This window comes from Eptatretus burgeri, chromosome 1 (assembly GCF_056783735.1).
Source record: "Eptatretus burgeri isolate ZD-2024b chromosome 1, Ebu_testis_v1, whole genome shotgun sequence".
Classification (NCBI taxonomy): Eukaryota; Metazoa; Chordata; class Myxini; order Myxiniformes; family Myxinidae; genus Eptatretus; species Eptatretus burgeri.
This window is the reverse complement of record NC_140961.1, coordinates 54,262,933-54,285,309: the sequence shown is the minus strand read 5'-3', so window position 1 is coordinate 54,285,309 and position 22,377 is coordinate 54,262,933. Positions and strand designations below refer to the sequence as shown.

The 22,377-nt window shown below is 43.7% G+C and overlaps 1 protein-coding gene across 3 annotated transcripts in view; it reads left to right on the top strand.

The window, feature by feature from the left end:
* LOC147034511 (arf-GAP with dual PH domain-containing protein 1-like) overlaps positions 1–22,377 on the top strand; it is a 77,806-nt gene that overhangs the window by 29,724 nt on the left and 25,705 nt on the right. For all 3 annotated transcript variants that reach the window (XM_085884677.1, XM_085884669.1, XM_085884660.1), the window contains exons 2-3: positions 10,123–10,253; positions 21,246–21,337. In XM_085884677.1, the coding sequence (XP_085740803.1) occupies positions 21,249–21,337 (89 nt within the window). In that variant the 5' untranslated portion in view covers positions 10,123–10,253; positions 21,246–21,248. The remainder of the gene's footprint in view (positions 1–10,122; positions 10,254–21,245; positions 21,338–22,377) is intronic.

Here is a 22,377-nt window from a genome sequence, read left to right as displayed (position 1 = left end):
AATGGTTAGAGCATCTGCTTTGAGTGTGGTCGGTTGGTGATTGGTGGTTCAAACTCTTGCCGAGTCGTACCAAGGACATGATTGAGAACAGCACTCAGTAGAGTGCATACCTCTGCGAGGGTGAACAGTTTGTTTTGTATCTCACTGAGAAACCGGATCTGCATCTGAACCTGAACCAAATCAATTCGTCCTTGTCACACGCCCAATCGGTCTACAAAATTTTGTCCAAATCCGTCCATAAATTTTTGGGATATCGTTCTACACAGTCTATAATTTTTGGCCCTATCTCTTAATATAATGGTGGAGGAGATTGGGACCATACTCTGTGTAGAGCGTTGGTGCTGCTTCAGCAGTCTCCTTGGCTATTGGGCACAATCCTGTATGGGTCGCCACTCCGACACGGTATACCAGCATGCTGGCACTCATTTTGCCGACCTCGGAAGGATGACAGGCAGAGTCAACCCCACCTGGTATTAATTCAACAGCTGAGTGGGATTTGAACTCAGGACCCTAGGATCCAAAGCCCATCACCCGAACCATTAAGCCAACACCAGGCATAAGGGTGAAGAATCACTTTTTAAAATTCTAGTATCTGGATCCGGATTCAGATCTTCACCAAAATTGAATCAATTTCTTCCCACACACTCAACATGTCCACCAAGTTTCATCCGAATCCGTCCACAACTTTTTGAGATATCATGCCATATATCATTTTTGGCCCGATCTCTCAATGATGTGGAATCACTTTAAATAATTCTTCTATCCGGATCATCGCCAAAATCTTACCAATAAGTCCTAGTCACACACTCAACCTGTCCACCAAATGTTATCCGAATTCATCCACAATTTTTGAGATATCCTGCACACATACAGACAGGGGTAGAAACATAATCTCCGTCTACCTTCGGTGGTGGAGGTGAAAATGGTTCGTGTTATTTCCTTGTTTGACGCTCAGCATTTGAAGGACAGAGCACTGACAATCCCCACCGGTTGGCATCGATGGGGAGGACATTCCTCCTGAGGAAATGCCCTGCTGAGTGCTGTGAGAAACGTGGTGCCATTGTTGTGATGTCGCCGGTACCCATGATCCAGAGTATATCCCTGGAAATGTCCTTTTTGTCCTTTTTCTCAAGACTGCATGAGGTTCGGTGTTCGTTCTATGAATCCTCTAGTTTGATATGTACACATTCAAATTCATGGAATGATGTTGTGAAACAACGAAGGATATTTTTGCTTATTATGGCACCGGCAATAATAATAGCCCCATGGGAGGCTGACGACCTTGGCTCCCCCTTCCTGAAGTGGTTCAGTAATGGAGAGCACAACTTAAGTTAACGGCTTGGTCCTCATGTTTCATGGAGACTTTGGTCTGTTTCTGAGACGAGGTTAAAATGAATTACCTGAATTGGAGATGAACCCCCCCCCTCCCTTGTCAGTCTCTTATAGGGACGGATCTGGATGGGGAGCACAACCCCATGACACCTTACTTTTTATGATGTATCATACCAAATTTGGTCCATATCGGTCATGTAGTTTGTGAGGAAAATATGTTTTAGTGAATATGAGGTATTAGAGGAAGGAGGCCATAGCCCCCTTTCCAGAGGAGATTTCACCACGAGGAGCACAATTTAAAGTTAGGGCATGGTCACGATGCCACATGGCACATGGCATTGGTCTGGATGTGGTTGGCAGTTTCTGAGAAGAAGATTTTTGAATGAAATACCAATGTTTGGGGCAAAACCTCCCTTTCACCCATATTAGATGGGTGGATCCAGCCCCACGAGACCTTAATTTTATGATGCATTGCGCCAAATTTGGTCCGAATCGCTCAGGTAGTTGTGGAGAAGATGTTGAGGTGAAATTGTGGGATTCAGGAAGGGGGTCCCTAGGCTTCCTCTTCGGGGGAGGTACGGCAATGCGGAGTACAACTTAAGGTTTGGGCATGGTCTCGATGCCTCGTGGCGTGTTTGGTCTGGATCTGTTGAGCGGTTTCTGAGAAGAAGATTTTTGAATAAAATACAGTCTCAATATTTGAGGCCAAAACCTCCCTTTCACCTCCTTTACCAAATATTTTCTAATATTTGGGGCAAATCTCCCATTTCACCTCCTTTAATAGGGGTGCATCCGAATGGAGAGCATGACCCCACGAGACCTTGCTGTCCTGATGCATCCTACCAAATTTGGTCCATATCTGTCGGGTGGTTTGTGAGAAGATGTTTCAGTCAAATGTTAACAAACGGACGTCTGGACACCGGGACCCACTCTATGAGCTTACTTCGAAAAATAAATAAATAAATAAATCTCCCTGGGGGAGAGGGGGAGTGGGGGGCAAAAACTTAAATGAATTATTCATGAAATTACATAAGTAAACAAGCAGACTTCAGTCGTGAGAAATGATAAGTTGAGATCTACTGATATACATCGCAGACATCGAAAGAGGAGGCGGTAGATGTCAGTGTCGCGGTGTCGGTTCATATATTAACTCATGTTGGAAGCTTTCAGGCTCACGTTGGGGAATCCTGTGGGCAGGACCAGCATGACTGACTTTGGTAGTCATGGCACAAAACAGATGACATACAAACTAGTGGGTCATGACAGGTAAAGCAGGCCGGTGATGGTGGTACAGGACACAAGGCCGTGACAGGCCAGCAGGTTGGTGATGTAAGCCAGCAGGACCATGACATGGCCGGCAGGTTGATGATATGGCTGGCAGGTAGGTGACGCAGGTAGTGGCCAGCAAGTTGGCAAGATGGCATCAATCTGCCCTACCCTAATCTGTCTCCCCACCTGATCTATCGATACTCTCACCTACTTTGGGTCCCTCTAAGCAATATTAACCCCCTGGTGCTGCTTCATGCAATGGCGGTGCATGATTTTATTGGAGTGGAGTCAGGCCAGCTGTCCAGCTAATGAGTGGAAAGCAGTGGGGTGGAGTCACGTCAGCTGAACACTGACCCATCTATAATATGTGACATTTTCCAAGTTTAAAAAGGGCATAACTCTGTGAAAATTTGATGAAACAAGCTGAAACTAGAACTGGTTCTGTAACTTATCAGAATAAAACCATGTACCAAGTTTCACTTGAATATGTTGTGAACCATGTACCAACTGACCTGCCCGCAATATGAGATGAACAGATCTTGCGCTTCATCCTCATCTCCGGAAATGCCAATGAAGTTGAGAGCTTAACTTTCCAGAGATTATCTGACTTAAGACAACATGCTTTTAGCATTAATTGCTTAACTTATAGTGGGGCGACTTAGCTAAATATAGCATAACAATCGTGCATTTTGTGAGGAAAGCACCAAATTTGGCACTCTCGTAGCCTCACGTATTATGAATAGATTTGGATATTGAGCCATCTCAAATTCAGCCACTGATGGCTGTGGCAGCCATTTTCCACTACCATCAAAAATTTTGAGATGGCCCAATATCCAAATCTGTTCATAATATGATAGGCTACTAGTGTGCCAAATTTGGTGCTTTCCTCACAAAATGCACAATTGTTATGCTAAGTTGCCCCACTATTATAATGTGTACCATACATCTATTTATTTATTCGTGTGCAGCCTGTGGCTGCTTGGCTGCATCATTCTCTGGGGGTGCAGCTGTGCCGCTGATGCAATGCCCCCTGTTACCAGCAAGCTGGTACTCATTTTACCAACCTCAGAAGGATGAGAGGCTGAGTCAACCCCACCTTGTGTTAATTCAAATTTTCACAGCTCCCGGGTTTGGGGAGGACCCAAATCCTCTCCATATAAATATTGTCGCGCGAATGCCGATCCCAATCGATGCCAGCATCATGTGAGAGACAAACGTCCACACTGTTATGCACTTGGAAGGCCCACGGCCTTGAGCAGATGGGCCATGCGTCGTGTCTCTAATGTCATGGCATCTCGACCTCGTATGCCACGCTCATCCAAATGAGGGATATTCTTGATTTACCCCGAACTATTTGAACAATTTCCTGCAAGGATATCCAATTATTTATTGGATCAGCTAAGTGCAGGTATGCAGAGGATGGAGCAAGCATTCACAGCTTATAAACTACAAATGGATTGATTAAAAAGGGCACAGGCACGAGACACATAAACAAATAGAACCAGCGGGACGAAGACAGACGATGAACGGCGATAATCTAATCAATAAATGTCATTTTCTGTCTTTGTCTGTCTGTCTGTCTGTCCATTTGTCTGTAACACCAACATGCCAAAACTACTGGGCCAATTGTCACCAAATTAGACCTCCAGTTGAATATAGACTGCTTGGTTTTTTTTTTTTCATGACCATTAATAATGATGATATCGCAAAATTAGATTCTAAATTCTATTGTGCCGGTTTGTGGGTGTGGCCTCGACATCTCCATCTCTCATTGGTTTAAACTCGCAGCATATTATGTTTAAACCTTACGTCATTACTTCATGTCTTACCCGAATCCGAGCTTCCCGTAACTTTAGTTTTTACCCTCACCAGAGGAGATGGTATTGCATTTGGTGCCGTTTGCTTGTTACTTGGCAAAAAATGTTTTGGTTTTTTTTTTAACAAGTATGTTGATTGCCTCCATTTGCTTGTGTTTGTGTGTTTGTTTGTTTGTGCGTTTGTTTGTCTGTCCGCTCGCCTCCAGCCCAAACCGCTCAACCGATCGTTCTGATATTTTCAGAGATTAATGTCACTGACCCTGCGATGGTCCCACATTGAAGTTTCGTAAAATTTTGGTCGACCAGAAAATGTCTACGTAGGCCAATAGGCCAATTTGAGGTCAAATTTTCTAAAATCCTCAAATTTCATCCGATTGACTTGAAATTTGAAGAGGATTTGCAAAGGAGGTCGCTGAATTCAACCACCTATTAATTTTGAGGTCAACATTGGACGCATTTCTAAAATCCTCAATTTTCATCCGATTGACTTGAAAATTGAAGAGCAATTTGAATTTGAGATCACTGAATTCAAACATCTATTCGTTTTGAGGTAAACATAGGCCAAAAGGTCGACATAGGCCAATAGGCCAATTTGAGCCAAATTTTCTAAAATCCTCAATTTTCATCCGATTGACTTGAAATTTGAAGAGGATTTTCATGTCATGTCGCTGAATTCAACTACCAATTAATTTTAAAGTCAAAAGGTCAACACAGGCCTAATTTCTAAAATTGATAGGTCGGGCCACAAACTAAATATATCTCAATATGTCAAAAAGTTGTGGATGAGTTATGACAAAACAAGGTGCATGAGTTGGATAGGTGACAGGAACAAACAGATTGGATTTTGGTTCAGATCCAGTCGATCAGTGAGATACAAAACGTGAACTGTTCCACCTGGCAGAGGTATGCGCACCACCGAGTACCATTCTACTTTGTGCTGTTTTGCCAAGTTGTCACTCGATGATTGATTTTCATTTGTTTGTTTGTCCGCACAGAACTTTCGTGTTTTTCTCTGCAACCGCTTGTCGGATTGAGACGAAATCTTCACCATTGATGCGACTACTTATGTAGAATGTTCTAATGATAATTATGACGTCATATGTCACGTGGTGTGGCAGCTATATTGGAAAAACAAAAAAAACTTTGGACCTCTGTATCTCTGAAACCGCACTAAGTTAAAAATTGAAACTTGGCACGTAGCAAGTACTCCTCATGCGGAACGAGTGTGATTTTTTTTAATGACATCATAGGTGCCCTCGTTATGACATCATAATTGCATATGTAGAACGCCACATCCGATCAGTATAAAAATTTGTGAGGGTCATCTCGGGATAAAATGATCCACATAAAAAAATTATAACGTCATCAGTCATGTGATTCAGCAGCCATATTGGATTTACCAAAAAAACCTATAAAAATCCAAAAGAAGTCTTGGCGAGGCTCTGCAACCTCTGATTGCTCTTTTTCTTGTTGTTATTGTAATCCCCTTCACATAATTGATGCGTAATAATTCGATATTTTAATACATAACTTCTCCAAACTTAACTTACCGAAACTAAATATGAGGGAACGTTTTAACGAGTGAGTAGAGCTATTACGATGACAGTGCTGTACAGCAAGTGAAACTATACAACAGGTTGTGAACATCTGCTTGCGTTCATAGCGTAAATGACTCAAGGTTATGATGCATAAATTATATCAGGGAATTGCAGTAAGATTTCCTGGATTTATTAAAAGTTTGGGTTAGTAATGTTCATTTGTAGTTGTGTTCTTTCCAAGAGTTTCTTTTATGTCGAGAGTTTCATTGAGCAACCGTGTCTGCAGTTATTATTTTGACTGCAAACTGCCGGGGTGTTTGTGTTTTGGTGGAAAGGCTCTGTGGCTGGAATTTGAACCCTGTTTACCACCCCTTCGGGATTGTGGAGTGTGGGGTTCAACATTTTGTGATCTGTTCCAACCACGCCACCCTCCCTGCCTCCCAGGCCCAGCCACTGCACACACCCCCACAGCAGCACTTCTTCCCCACCCCCCATGGTGGACTCATGGGGGTTGCAGGGGATCTGCACCCCCCCCTTTGGATTTTGCATATGTTTCGGTTTCACTTTTGCACAATCGGATATTTTCACTCTCATTTTAAATCTCCAAATTATGGGGGAAAAAAAACAGCTATTTCCATTTTGCCAGCGAATACAGTAGCTCAATCGATGTGGGGCCCACCACATTGTTGCCAGCTGTGTTGCGGGTGTGTGCACTGCATGTTGGGTTGTGGTGAGTAATCTGTAAGTACTATTGTTGTGGGCCGGCGTTCGGTGGTGATAAACGACCACTTGGTGGAGCAGTGGAGTCATCTCCCACCGAACACCTGGAATTTAGGTCGTGACTCTCGGACAACTCCGAAAGGTCATGGCTCACATAAAGACCGTGATTGCCAATACTCTGACGGCATGGGGTAGGGTCAAAAGCCAAATTTCAATATACCTAAGTACCCACGTCGTCAAATTACAGGGGAAGTCACAACCCTCGGCCGACCTTGTCCGAACCTAGTCGCAGGTACCGACTCGGATCTGGCGTAACCGAGCAGGAGTTACCAAAGCCGCGCCGGTCCCAATGGCAACTTACGGCACCGACGGCCTCACTAATTCTCAATACGCACCGTGCTGGGTCAATGGAAGAAAGCACAGAAAACGAGCTGCAACATTTAACAGGGGGGTTTATTTACAAACAATAATCGGGAAGGGGAGCACACAAAGAGCAGAGTTACCCGAATAAAAGAAATGCAGGCAATGTACAGTGAGCGAAAAGCACTTAACAGTTCCACTTAACAGACTGGCGCCACATGCACACCCAAAGAAATTGTGGCCGCGGCCTTTATTTGGCCCTTCAGCTCGGGAAGGAAAGGCGAGCTGAGGGCAGGGGCCTATTCTTGTTATGCAACCTTTGTTTTGAGTTGTATTTTTATTTTTACCCCATTCTCGAAACGGGCACAAAGACGCTTATACTCACCCGCGCTTATAAAAGCACACCAGGCAGTGAAGGAAGATGGTATTGCTGTTTATAGAGCACCCAGACAGTACGCAGTACCATTGACTACCCTGAGAGTTGATTGCAGATTTTCTGTTGATTGTACCTGATATGGTCCTGAACATACACTGTCACAGCTAGAAGAGTCGAAGCTGATACGTTAGACTCTTCCAGTTAAAGATCTTGTTGCAGTTAGGGTGTGGGTATGGCTACCCAAGGAATGAGGTGTTGACCATGGTGACAGATTACGCTGTTCACCTCGGCAAGCACCAGAAAGATGACGAGTGTCATGCATTGGTTCTACAACTTTATGGACAGATGGCCTGAGCTGTGCATGGTAAAACCATCAAGATTATCAGAGCTGTTAGAGCACGTTGTGCATCAGAAGAATCAGTAACAAGCTACTTCAAAGAACTGGACCATATTCTCACCAAATGCAATCCAAAGGACAAACCGCAGCTTATCTATAAATGTAGATGAGAAGGGCATCAATACAGAATACAAGCTGCTTAATGTTGTTGCAGGTAGAGGATATCAACCACAATCTGTCTTGGTTGAAATAAGCAAGACTGTTACCATTAGTGGAGTGGTTGATGCACAGGGAAAATCGGATATCACCTTTCTTTGTTTTTCCAAGACAGCAAATGGTGTCAGACTTCGTGCAGGGGAAAACTGTTGGTGCTGATGGAATCCTGGACCCAATTACAGACACACACCCACACAAAATACAGGCGAGGCTTTTTCAGCGAGTCACTAAAGAATGGTTATGGAGGGGAGGAGAGTAGGCCCGTACTGCCCAAATAAAGCACAGTGGTCAAGCACGAGGAGCATCCCCAGCGAAAGGTAGCTGCAGTGCCAATGAGTGCACCCAGCAAAAGAGCAGAGTCCAGAACCATGAAGCAACCATGGCAAAAAAGAGAAATAATACTGCTTCTCAGATGTTCAAGTGCACCACCCTTCATCCCCTCTTCACCGTCTCCTCGTGACCCTCCCCAAGCCCCACATTACATGATGTGGCCACCCAGGCCAGGGGTATTACAAGATGATATGGTGGGAGTCGGTATTACAAGACAGTGATTTTCCGCCATCGGTCCAATTGCAGGATGCCAGTGGGTCCGACCAACAGCAATGCTCCATGTTGCCAGTGATTGAGGGGGGGGGGTCAATGGTGAGCCAAGTTGCTTCCTTAGCAGGATGATCTTCTTGGGGCCATAGCGTTGGCGATGACCCCAGTGGTGGTGTGACACCGTCAGGCCCTCAAAGGCACCGGAGGGATGTAAGGGAGCAATCTTTTGTGCCATTTTCTGGTGGGCAAGTTCATATAAATGTCCCTCTCAGGAGTCCATTCACTTTGCTTCACTTGGCACTCATCAGTTCAGATAGGAAGGACAGATCACATGCTGTCCTTAACCTCGATACTTCCACTACTAACAACACTGCCTTCCAACAATGTACAACAACAGGACAACTTAACCCTAAACACAAAGTCCCCTTAATATAGTGATCTATCCTGCACAGGACATATGGACCATGCTAAGACCTAACATTTATCTATAATTCCAGAAGTGTGTGTGTGTGTGTGTGTGTGTGTGTGTGTGTGTGTGTGTGTGTGTGTGTGTGTGTGTGTGTGTGTGTGTGTGTGTGTGTGTGTCTGTGACCGCTGTTTCTTGACAACCACTGGTCCGATGTAATTGAAACTTGCCAGGTATATTGCTGGGGCCCTGTGGATGTGCCTTTTCAAGGTTTGATATTAATCGGACAAGTGGTTCCCAAGTTATGGCCATTTATTTACCAAACCAATGACAAGGCACGTTGCTGCGGCCATTTATATACCAAACCAATGACAGGACACGTTGCTGCATAGGCGTGGCCAATGGGGAAAGAGCGCCTTAGTTACCGTGGCATAGGAGTGGCAATGGTTAATGGCAGCCAATATCATGGCAAGCAAAGACAGGGAGGTAAACTTGATTTTAATTTTGATTTTAATTTACTCTGTGTGTGTAAGTATCACAGTAGTTGTTACTTCAATGCAAGCGATAATTCGTGGAATGCCTGTGAACATTCCGTACGGGCACGCACCAATTCCGGATAGTGATGACTCACTGTATTCTAATAATTTCTCGATTTCTTATGCGCATTTATAGATAAACACAATGCCCCAATTCAGTCGTCGTTTTCGAGAGCGAAGGAACGGCCTGTGTGGTTGTTTGAAAGTTTTTTGTTTTTTTTTGGTTTGCACGTACGGCCACGCACGTACAGGCACGCGAGAGCGAAGGAATGGCCTGTGTGGTTGTTTGAAAGTTTTTTTTTTTTTTTTTGGTTTGCACGTACGGCCACGCACGTACAGGCACGCGAGAGCGAAGGAACGGCCTGTGTGGTTGTTGTTTCTGGCACACGATTTGAAAGTTTTGGGGTTTTTTTCCACTTACGGCCACGCACATACGGGCATGTACTAGTTTTAATAATTACACTGTACGTCACACATGTAACAATATGTATGGCATAGTGCCGTCCACGGTGGGAATGGGTATTACAAGTCGTACTAAAATATGCCAATTCTGGGGGGATTAACCAAGCTGTTCTTCACTAGTAAGAGAAAATAAAACAGTGGACTGTTCTCTATCAAATTGTTAATTTGTCCTACCAATTCTTCATTGTTTGTCTCTCTGATATCATTCCTCAGACCCAGAATGGGCATCTTGCTCACTTGGTGTGTTCACCTGCCTCCAGTGCTCATACGCACACGTTTGCATCACAGATATCAGCCGGGTGAAGGAGGTAAAACGTGGGAATTGGAGCGATAATGAGGTGGAGGTGAGTGCCAAAAATTGTTTGAAATGTAGATTTGGGACACAATGATTGTGTTATTTTCATGGGTGTCTTTTCCTCAATGCCCAACAAGATGGAACAGAGGTAGCACACTTAACTTTGACCTCTTCTAATCTGAGTTTCATTCCCGAACTGACAATAACCTGTCGGGATTGGTGCTTCACAAAGTGTTGTAACACAGTGAGCCGTCCCTTGGATGGACATTCAGCTGGGTGTCCCGTCTTCTAGCATTAGTTGGTAGTTTTTAAACACTCCATGGTGTCTTCCGTGAAGAGTAGGCAAGGTATCACCACCACCCAACCCAATTTGAGAAATTCCTGCCACCTTCAGTAAAATGTCAGGCATGGTCAGCCGTTTCATTAAAGGTTTGGCCCAAAAACCTTCCCCTCGTCAACTCTTCGAGAAGGATGCAATTATTCCGTGTCATTGAAAGGGGTATTAGTGATGCCTTGGTCCTTCAAAGTAACAAAATATTTTTATGCTTCAGGTGATGAAGTCACCGGTGGCATTATGTATTCGGGTGGTCTGTCCGTCCGTCCGTTCGTCTGTACTAATTTTTCTCTTTTCTCTGCAACCACTTAACCGATTGATACGAAATTTTCACCACAGGTGTGACTACTCATGTAGAATGTTGATATGATAATTATGACGTCATAGGTCACGTGGTGTGACAGCTATGTTGGTAAAAAGGAAAAAAATTGGACCTCTGTATCTTCGAAACCACTCCATGGAAAAGATTGAAACTTGGCACATGTGAAGTACTCCCCATGAGAAATATGGGTGGCTTTTTGATGACGTCATAGGTGGTTTCGTTATGACGTCATCATTGCAAATGTGAAACGCTTTATCCGATCAGTATGAAAATTTTTGAGGGTCATCTTTTTTTTCTTCTTTTTTTTTGTATACCTTGTCGAGGCTCGTGTGAGAGCGAACGCACAATGCACATCAAGGGGGGCATGAGACGAGAGTGGCGAGAGTGGGAAAGACAGAACAGTGGGGAACAGAGACATTAGGAGATCTATGAACGGGAGAGGGATGAGACTGGGAACACGGGGTATACAAGATGGACATTACAGGGACTTTCAGGAAGGAAAGCAGGGAATTTGAAGGAGGTGGATTTGGGGTGGATTAATGGGGGTAGAAAAGATCGAGGACTTGATGGGGGACGATAAGAGGTGTGGTGGTAAACAACCGTTTTGAAGGCCTGGAGGGAAATATGGGATTTAACAGAGTGAGGGAGTTTATTCCAAAGTCCGGAAAAAAAAGAGGAACGAAAGAGTGAAGGTGAGCAATGATTCGTGATTTTGGTAGTTTTACCAAAAGGGGGATGTTGGCGGATCTTAAACGCCCTACGGAAATATGGTAGGGACAAATCGCAGACAGAGCGGGGTGGGGGGGGGGGAGGTGAGACTGGAGAGGAGGCGGTAGAAGACAGAAAGACCACCGAGATGCCTGCTGTGAGAGAGAGAGGAGAGACCCAAAGACTCAGCCTCATTGCAGAGATACCAATGATCCGAAATGCCTTGGTTTCCACAGCGTGAAGCCGAAAAAGGTGAGAGGCAGGAGCACCAGCCCAGAGGGGAGAACAGTACTCCATCAGGCTGTGGACGAAAGCTTTGTATGTGGTCAGGAGCTCAGGTGGGCCGAGGAAGGACTTTGCATGATGGAGGATTCCCAGTCGGGGACTGGCTTTGGAGGCAAGGTTGGAAATGTGGCTTCCCAGAAAAGATCATGGCAGATACACTACTGGTCAAAAGTTTGAGAACACCCCCATTTTTCAGTTTTTACTGAAATTTACGCAGTTAAGTCCAGTGAATAAACTGAAATGGTACAGTGAGTACAGTTTCCGACACCATAAAAAGGCAGTTGGAAACTGGAGGAAACTCTGACAGGAAGAGGACTGGTAGACCCAAAGCCACAACACAATTAGAAGACAAGTTTCTGAGAGTCAACAGCTTGTGTGAGAGGCAGCTCACAGGAGAGCAGCTTCAAGCACAGCTTTACACTGGTCGAAATAAGGAAGTCTCAGTTTTAACTGTGAAGAGAAGAACCTGCAGGTTTGACAGGTCGAGTGACAGTAAGCAAGCCATTTCTAAGATGGCAAAATAAGAAAAGAGGCTTGCCTGGGCCATGAAGCACCGCCAGTGGACTACTGAAAACTGGAAGAAGGTCTTATGGACCGATGAATCAAAATTTGAAATCTTCGGTTCATCATGCAGGGTTTTTGTACACCGTCAAGGAGGCGAAAGGATGGTTTCTCAGTGTGTGACACCAACTGTCAAACATGGAGGAGGAAGCGTGATGATCTGGGGCTCCTTTGCTGGATCCAGATTCGGCAATTTGCACAGAGTGACTGGCACCCTGAACCAAAAGGGCTACCACAGCATTTTACAGCGCCATGCAATACACTCTGATCTGTGCCTAGTTGGTCAGGGATTCATCCTACACCAACATAACGACCCAAAACATACCTTCCTGCTATGTCAGAACTACCTTAGAAGAAAAGAACAAGACGGTAGGCTTCAAATCATGGAATGGCCAGCACCGTCTCCAGACTTAAACCCCACCGAGCTGGTTTGAGATGAACTGGACAGAAGGGTGAAAAGCAAAGCAACCTCCAAGTGCAACACATTTGTCAGAACTTCTGCAACAGTGTTGGGAAGATCTTTCCGAACAATATTTGATTTCCATTGTAGAAAGAATGCCACGAGTATGTTCGGCTGTTATATCTGCAAAAGGTGGCTACTTTGATGAGTCAAAAATTTAGATTAAATTTTGTTCAACAAAACGATTCCATGATTTATTTTTTTATCTGCAATTGTTTACTTTGTTCTGTGTTTTAATTTCAGAGTACATTGAAACATTAAACTGCTTAAATTTCAGTAAAAACTGGAAAAATGGGGGTGTTCTAAAACTTTTCAACGGTCGTGTAGTGAGAGCCAGAAGGTTGAAAGAAAGGACTTCTTCAAGAGGATTGTTGAGAAAGTAGATGGGGGAGGGGGGTTTCCAGATGGTCCTTTCATAGAGACGTCGTGAGAGTGTGAGATTTGTCCAGATTGAGAGACATGTTCCACGTGTTGGACCAGTTTGTGATTTTACCCAGATCTGCAGAGAGCGAAGAAGCCTCCGCTTGCCGGTCTGAGGGATGGCAGATGGTACTGCAAAGGGTGGAGTCATCAGCAAAGAGATAAAGAGGATTTTCCAGGGAGTCGGAGAGATGATTGATGAAAACCAGAAAAAGAATAGGGCCAAGAACACTGCCTTGATGAACTCCAGCCTGGACAGGAAGAGGGGATGAAATAACTCCATTTAGGGCCACACGGTGACTGCAACAGGAGAGGAAGTCTGCGAGCCATGAGTGGAGATGGCCACTGGAGATGAGATATCCACGTGGATACCATAGGAAGAGAGTTTGGTGAGCAGGGCAGGGTGCCAGACCGTGTAAAAAGCACGCGATATGTCCAGGGATACGGCTCTGATTTCATGTCAAATGGGGAACAAAAAGTTATCCAACTATGATGTCATCGGTCACATGGTTTGGCAGCCATATTGAATTTACCCTCAAACCTTTAAAAATCATCCTGTCCAGAACAGCTTGATAGATCGATGAGAAACTTCACCCATATGTTCCCCAATGCTTGGAGATACCAGGGTTTTCACAAACAATTAATAGGTCACATGGTCTGGCAGCCATATTGGATTGAACAAAAATCTTTGAAAAATTATTTCTTTTGATCTGCTTCATCAATCAACATGAAATGTCAAAATTATGATCGAGTAGTCATGTGGAATATGTGTTTTAAATTTTCTTCTGATCGGATTTATGGTCTGACAGCCAGAATTATTTAATATTTTGAATCTCGGTTCAGCAATTTAAATCAAACTTGGTTAAAGTATAAAAAATGATGTAATAATGGGGGTGCAGGCATATCTGATGGCGTTGCAATGTTGAAGAGTGCCCTTCTAGTTTAACCTGACATTGTTCCTCCATTTTGTGTTATTTCGCCTTTTCTCCTTGTTTATATCCATCCTCCCACCCGCTTCCCTTTAGTATAGTCTGTGAGCCTGCTGCTCTTTCTGGTTTAGATTCACCATGAACTTCAACCCCTTGATTAAAAAGTATGATGAAAAAAAAACATTTATTAACTCTGCCACTGAAGGTTGATGGAGGTTATGTTATTTACCCGTTTGTCTGTCTTTCTGTGAGCAGGATATCTCAAAAAGTTGTGAATGGATTTGGACGAAATTTGGTGGACAGTTTGGGTGTACAACAAGGACAAATTGATTACATTTTGGTGAAAACCTGCAGCAAGTCACAGATCTAATCTGACCTGACCCATTGTCATTAGATTTGAAACATGCTACAGGTATCATGTAAACCTGTACCAACCTGTTTCATGGTCAGGTTGGCAGCGAATAAACCGTCCCCCCCCCCACTCCCAACCCATCAGGTTTCCGAGTGAGGAGGGTGTTTGGATATGGACACCCAGCAGGATTAAAAACAAAACCTGTCAAAGGGCAGAGTTGGAAACCATTGAGTTGGAAATGAGGGGTGTTACTTTCCCGATTGCTGACCCTCCAATTAACTGTGATCCACCTTAGTTTGTGGAAACACAGACTGTGATGAACCTGTTTAAACGTGGTAAAGCTCATGGGATCTGTGGCATCCATGCTGAACTTCTCAAGGCTGGTGGAAATGCTGTACTCATGTCGATACAGGCAGTTCTGTGCTCTGCCAGGAACACAGGCATCATCCAAACTGACTGGAAGAGAACCCTTGTTGTCACTCTCTAGAAAGGGATGTGTGATCGCTAGGAGTGCTACAACTACCGAGGGGTGATGCTGTTCTCAGTGTCGGGCAAGATCTTTGTTCAAATAATTCTTGATCAGGTTCGCCACCATCTGCTTGAGCACCAGCGTCCAGAGCATTCAGGCTTTATGCCAAAGAGGTCAATGATTGACTGTGTCCTTGCTCTTCGTGTCCTCACCCTATGTCGACGAGAGTTTCGGCAGGTCTGCTAGTGCTTGCACCCAATGTTGATCTCTGCAAAGCATTTGATTCGGTGTATCAGGATGCCCTCTGGAGGATTCTTGGTCTTCGTGGGGTGCCACCAAAACTGATTAATCTGATGTCTGAAGTGTACTCTGGGACTGAGAGTGTTGTGAGGTGTGGTGGTTCCATCTCAAACTTATTTCCAGTTGTTGGTGGAGTTTGTCAGGGGTGTGTACTAACACCCTCATTTTTCAGCACTTGGATGTACTGGATTCTCGGGAGGATGTCAGAGAGATCAAGCCGCGGTGCATCGTTTGGGAATGTCAAGATCTCTGACCTTTATTTTGCAGATGATGCAGTCATCCTTGCGGAGACTGGATATCCTTCTGGGGGCCCTCGAGTTGCTGAATGAGCAGTTGGAGCCGATGGGATGACGGGTTTCCTAGGTCAAAATAAGATCCAGGCTTTCATTGACATCTAGGATGCTGCTATCTTGTCTGTACCTGTTTGTGGTAAGGATGTTGAGATCACACACAGATTCACTTACCTTGGCAGTGATATTCCTGGCTCCACTAGCTGTGAGTCAGAGGTTGATAGATGTCTGGGTCGGGCCTGGGGAGTCATGGATTCACTGGATCATGGGGTGTGGCGCTGTCGGTGCCTATGCAGGAGGACGAAAGTCTGAGTCTTCAGGTCCTTGGTGCTTCCAGTCTTGCTCTACAGATGTCAGACTTGGTCTCTGACCAGGGATCTGAGATGGAGACTTAACTCCTTTTGTACCAAGTCTCTTCGGAGAATCCTTGGCTATCACTAGTCAGACTTTGTATCCAACAAGCAGTTGCTGAGAGAGACTCAAATGCGATTTGTTACCTGCATAGTGCATAAACATCAGTTGTGGCTGTATGGACATGTGGCTCTTTTCCTGATGCTGATCCTGCTCACCAGATTCCCTCAGTGAGGGAGCCCCGTGAGCGGAGGAGGCCAATGGGCCGACCATGTGCCCCGTTGTTGCAGCAGATTGATCAGCATCTCAAAGAGATGGGGATGGGCCAGGCATTTGCCTGGGGGATGACCAGATGGAGCTCGGTGGAAAGTGGATGCAGCGACGTACTCCTCCGGCACATGCTGCCATACCTGACCTGACTTGAAGATCTGAATCCAGATCTGGATACGAGAATATTTCAAAGTGATTCTTTACCATTGAGTGATTGTGCCAAAAACAATATTTAACATGATGTCTCAAAACGTTATGCATAGATTCGGACAAACCTTGGTGGACAAGTTTGGTGGGTGTGGATGAGTCAATTCGATTTTGGTGAAGATCCGAATCCGGATATAATTTTTTTTTTCTTTTTCTTAGCGATTCTTCACCATTGAGAGATGGGACCAAAAACAATATACAGTGCTGATAGAAAGTCTACACCCGCTTTCAAAATTTTCACCTTTTGCTGCCTTATAACCTGGAATTACATTGCATTAAATCACTCTTTTTCCACTTTCATTTACACATCATAATCCACAACTTCTAAGTGAAAAACAAATTCTATAAATTTCAGAAAATTAATTAAAAATACAAAACTAGAATATCTTGCTTGGGTTGGGTCCACCCCCCTTAAAAATAGCAATTTTAAATTAGCTTAGGTGCAACTAATCACCTTCAAAATCACACACCAAGTTAATTGGCCTCCACCTGTGTTAAATTCTAGTGATTCTCATTATTTCAGAATAATATCAGCTGTTCCTGTAGGTTTCCTCTCCTGGGTCATACATTTCACAGCAAAAACTCAACCATGAGCACCAAGGAGCTTTCAAAAGACCTCTAGGATAAAGTTGTGGAAAGGCACAAAGCAGTGGATGGGTATAAAAATATTTCAAAGGCCTTGAATATCCCTTGGAGCACAATCAAGACAATCATTAAGAAGTGGAAGGCATATGGTACCACCAAGACCCTGCTTAGATCTGGCCGTCCCGCCAAACTTGATGACCAAACAAGGATCAGAAAGACCACCAAGAGGCCAATGGCAACATTGAAAGAGCTACAGTCCTTTATGGCAAAGACTGGTCACTGTGCATATGACAATATCTCGAGCACTCAACAAGTCTGGTCTGTATGTGGGGTGGCAAGAAGGAAGCCATTACTCAAAAAGCCCACTTTGAGTCACATTTGAGATATCTCCAGAGATTCTGAAGTCATGTGGCAAAAAGTGTCTGATGAAACCAAGATGGAAATTTTGGGGCTAAATGAAAAACGTTAAGTTTTGCGCAAACCCAACAGAGCACATCATCCAAAGAACACCATCCCTCCTGTGAAGCATGGTGGTGGCAGCATCATTTTATGGGGATGTTTCTCATCAGCAGTGACTGGGGCATTTGTCAGGATTGAATAGAAAATGTATGGAGCAAAATACAGAAAAATCCAAGAATTCTTTGTTCAATAAAAAGACTAAAAACACGCATTTTTTTTTTATTTTTCCTTTTAATTCAGAAGGGATTTTTATTCATTTGGTTGAAGATGTGAGGGGAGGGTGTGTGGAGGCAAGGACCAACTACTAGAGAAGGCGTGATGGTAAAAAGGTTAAGAACCACTGGTGTAGACTTTCAATAGGCACTGTGTCGCATGATATTTCAAAAAGTTGTGGATGAGTTATGACAAAACTTGATGGATGAGTTGGGTAGGTGACAAAAACGAGCTGATTCGATTTTAGTTAAGGTATGGATCCAGATCCGGCTTTTTATTGGGATACAAAATGTAAACTGTTCAGCATGGCTGGCGGAGGTATGTGCTCTACTGAGTGCTATTCTAGTTTTCAGCTTATGTTCTCCAACAGTAAATAAAATACAGGGTTTCCACAAAGTCTTGTTTGGTTTGATTGTAATAAGATATTAAAACTGGAACAAGACTTTGTGGATACCCTGTATATGTTATCATGTTGTTATTGGAATCCCGAGCTCAAGTTTCTGAAGAGCATATGGGCTGAGATGAGTGTCGGATTTAGAATCATTAGAATAAACTACGAAGTCTGGCCTTTCGTTGAGTGTGGGATGAAGAATTCTTCATAAGTTTCTGGAAATAAGCTTGTCTTCAGACAGTTGCCAGGTTGTTCTATTTTAAATCTTCAACATTGCTACTTTTGGCTGGATTTGAATTGACACCACTGGCACATCACTCCAATGTTTTACCAGCCTCGTGTATAATGGTTAGTCTGTTAGAGCATCTTTTCTGAGTCTGGGAGGTCGGTGGGTCAAAGACTAAAGTCACACTAAAGACTCTAAAAATGGGAACTTGCTGCTTCTTTGCTTGACGCTCAGCATTTAAAAAATGGATAGTGCACGGACAAACAACCATATGTTAGGAATAATAGTGCAGGTTTTATGACGCTAATGGTCTTCTCCTGTGTCGAAGTTTCCTTGTAAAGGGGCTGTCACACCTTGACGTTTTAGCCAATGTATGGCAACGTATCAAAATGTATGTAAAACGCTGGCGTACGCTGAACTATTGATGTTTTTTAAAAAGTTTTGGCGTATTCATAACGAGTTGGACGTATGCATAACGTATTAGCAACGTACACAGAACGTTTCAACAACTTATAGATAACTTATACCAACGAATGCTTAGCGTGTTGTCGGCGTTCACAACGTATGCCCAACGATAGTCTAACGTATGCATAGCACACGGCAGCGTATCGTCGACGATCACATGGCGTAGCCTATTAAAAGGCTGCCGCTCGATGATTAAAATCATAACCGCACTAGACATCGAAGTGTAAAGGCCCTGTCACACCTTGACGTTTTAGCCAGCGTATGCCGACGTATGAAAATTTGCCGAATACGCTGGCACACGTCGAATACGTTATGGGTAAGTTTTGTATACGTTAAGAGCACGCTGAAGCACACTGGCATACGTCGTAGTACGCCGAGCACGTCGACAAATTTTAAGCATGCTTAAAATTTTTCGATGTATGCCAGCGTATGACTCACACGTTCTGCATATGCTGGCCATAAGTTGTAGGCACGTTATGCGATCGTTGACACACGTTACTTGTAAGTTACTCATAAGTCAAAATACATCGAGGTAATGTCTAGCGTACCCGAAACTTATTTCTACCCTTTGAGTAACGTGCTTTGAACCTATGTGTAACGTATCTCCAACGCACATAGACGTATGTAGACGTATTTGATTGATGTCTTCCGGATGACCACAGAACTTACTGAACGTGTTTCTAACTTACAGCTACCGTATAATGGCGTATTGGCAGCGTTTAGGGGAATTGGTATATAAAAATGGGCTTCACAGGGGGAACCCGTCAGTGTTTCAGACTCCATGGTGAGTACATGTCCATGTCAGTAGTATCAGTAGTAGTAGTAGGTGAGCGTGCCATGAGTAGTAGTAGTAGTAGTAGGTCCATGTCAGTAGCAGTAGGTGAGTGTGATGGGGAGGATGTGGGTGATGATGGATCCTCCTTACGTCCGCGTCCACGGCCAGGAGACTTCTTTGCAGCAATCTTCGAAGTTTTCTTCGGCTTTTTTTAAAATGTTTTTCTATGCTGAACTATTGATGTTTTTTTAAGTTTTTTGGTGTATTCATAACGAGTTGGACAAATGCATAACGTACACATTTTGGTATTGGTAACGTACACAGAACGTTTCGATAAATTATGGATAACTTATACCAATGAATGCTTAGCGTGTTGTCAGTTCACGTTCACAATGTATGCCCAACGATAGTCTAATGTATGCATAGCATGCGGCAGCGTATCGTCGACGATCACGTGGCGTAGGCTATTCATAGGCTGCCGCTCAATGATTTAAATCGCTGCCGCTCAACGATTTAAATCATAACCGCACTATAAATCGAAGTGTCAACATCACCGTCATGCTGAAGAAAAAAAAACAAAAAAAAAAAAACATGGAGTCTGGAACACTGACGGGTTCCTCCTGTGAAGCCCATTTTTATATACCAATTCCCCTAAACGCTGCCAATACGCCATTATACGGTAGCTGTAAGTTAGAAACACGTTCAGTAAGTTCTGTGCTCGTCCGGAAGACGTCAAATACGTCTACATACGTCAATATGCGTTGGAGATACGTTACACATAGGTTCAAAGCACGTTACTCATAGGTTAGAAATAAGTTTCGGGTACGCTAAACATTACCTCGACGTGTTTCGACTAATGAGTAACTTACAAGTGACGTGTGTCGACGATCGCGTAACGTGCCTACAACTTATGGCCAGCGTATGCGGAACGTGTGAGTCATATGCTGGCATACGTCGAAAAATTTTGAGCATGCTTAAAATTTGTCGACGTGCTCGGTATACTACGACGTATGCCAGCGTGCTTCTGCATGCTCTTAACGTATACAAAACTTACCCATAACGTATTCGACGTGTGCCAGCGTTTTAGACGAATTTTTCATACGTCGGCATACGCTGGCTAAATCGTCAAGGTGTGACAGCCTTAAGGGAGGTTTATTGCTATTTTTCTTATAATTATAAAAGTTATTTTTATTATTGTGTTCTAATCACAAAGTTATCATGTTTGTTCATTCGGATAAACACTGCATTTTCTTATTATATCTAATTGTGCTTTTATTTAATGGGATCTTTAAGGTCCACAACTGAATGCAAAGCTCCCTGTGGACGCTGTACCAGAACAGCAGCTTTTAATTAAAAATGACCCCTTGGGAATAAAGTTTCTAAATTTCGCTCACAAGGTGCTTGAGAACGTTTGCATATTTGTTTAATCTCGTCCTCAGCACTAATAAAGGATTAATTATTAAGTCATTTGTTTTATCGGAGTCAAAGCTGGGGCGGTCACCATGGGATGAATTCGGTGGAAGACTGTTATTCTGACACTGTGATGTTCATATTTGCACCAACAACAAAAAACGTTTTGATGATGTTTGTCCTTGCCATATTAATCGAGATCTCTTAAACTTTTCACAGTTAAACATTACGTTGACCATGCATTGTTTTGACTCGGCAGGTCATGGAGCGCATGGGAAACAAGGCTGCAAAAGACAAGTACGAAAAGTTTGTTCCTCCCTTCTATTACCGACCAACAATGGACGATTGCACGTAAGGATAAGGTTTGATTGCACACGGAATATGAGGATATATCTGACCTTAAAAGCCTGTGAAAGCCAGACAGTGTCAAATATTTCCACGTAGCCTCCCCCTTCCTTTCCCTTCAGTCTCATCTCTTCCCCTGCTCCCTTTTTTAGCACAGATTCCTACCTCCCTTCTGCATCCACTAATGTGTATGTGACCACCAACTCCATTATTTAAATGGCAACTGGAATTTACCTGAAATCATCCTTACTACACTGAGATTTAAAAATCATCAACCACACTTTTCAATTATCACTGTTTATTATTTCCATCTTTTCGTTGATTTTTTTTCATGAACAGGCAAGTCGTTTGAAGTTTTGTGGATGGATATTGATAATTCATCTTGAGTTTCCCATTGACACCTCTTCTTAGCAGGACAAGGCTGCGGGATATCATCATTAGCTGCTGTTCATGACTGTGCTGCTGATGAAGTGCCCTCTGTCGGTTAGGGCAGGAATCTGGAATCTGTTCATTGTGCCGGCGATAGTTCGCCTACTTTTCCAACTTAACAGCTTATAGACGAGTGTGCATACGGTATACCCCTGAGCCATGCTGCCAGCCCATGTGGATATTGATGCGGCAAGCTCCTTGAGCTTCCTGGCCTGAGCAAGTATTAATGAGCTCGAGCCAATGGATCGATTGATTCTGGGACAGTATTTTTCATTTGAAATGAGTGTTGTCACAAACCACCAACATTTGTGTTTGTTTCTGCAGTACAAATCTGAATCTATCCTATATGCATGTTTGAGAGTTGTGCGGCATCACCTTTTTGCACTCAAAGCATGCAGTGTAATAGTAGCAGACATGCAGCACTCGAGCAACATCTTTTGTGGCTTGAAACTCACTGTTCGTGAGTATCAACGAATAAGCACTTGTCCATTTCGTACCAATTTGTGAGTTAATGAGTGTTAAATGAGGAACACTTGTGCACTTGCCTTTACAAGTGGAGCTACAATTTGTTGGCTTGAATGATTTTTGGTGTTGAAAATTTTTATGTTCTTCTTGTC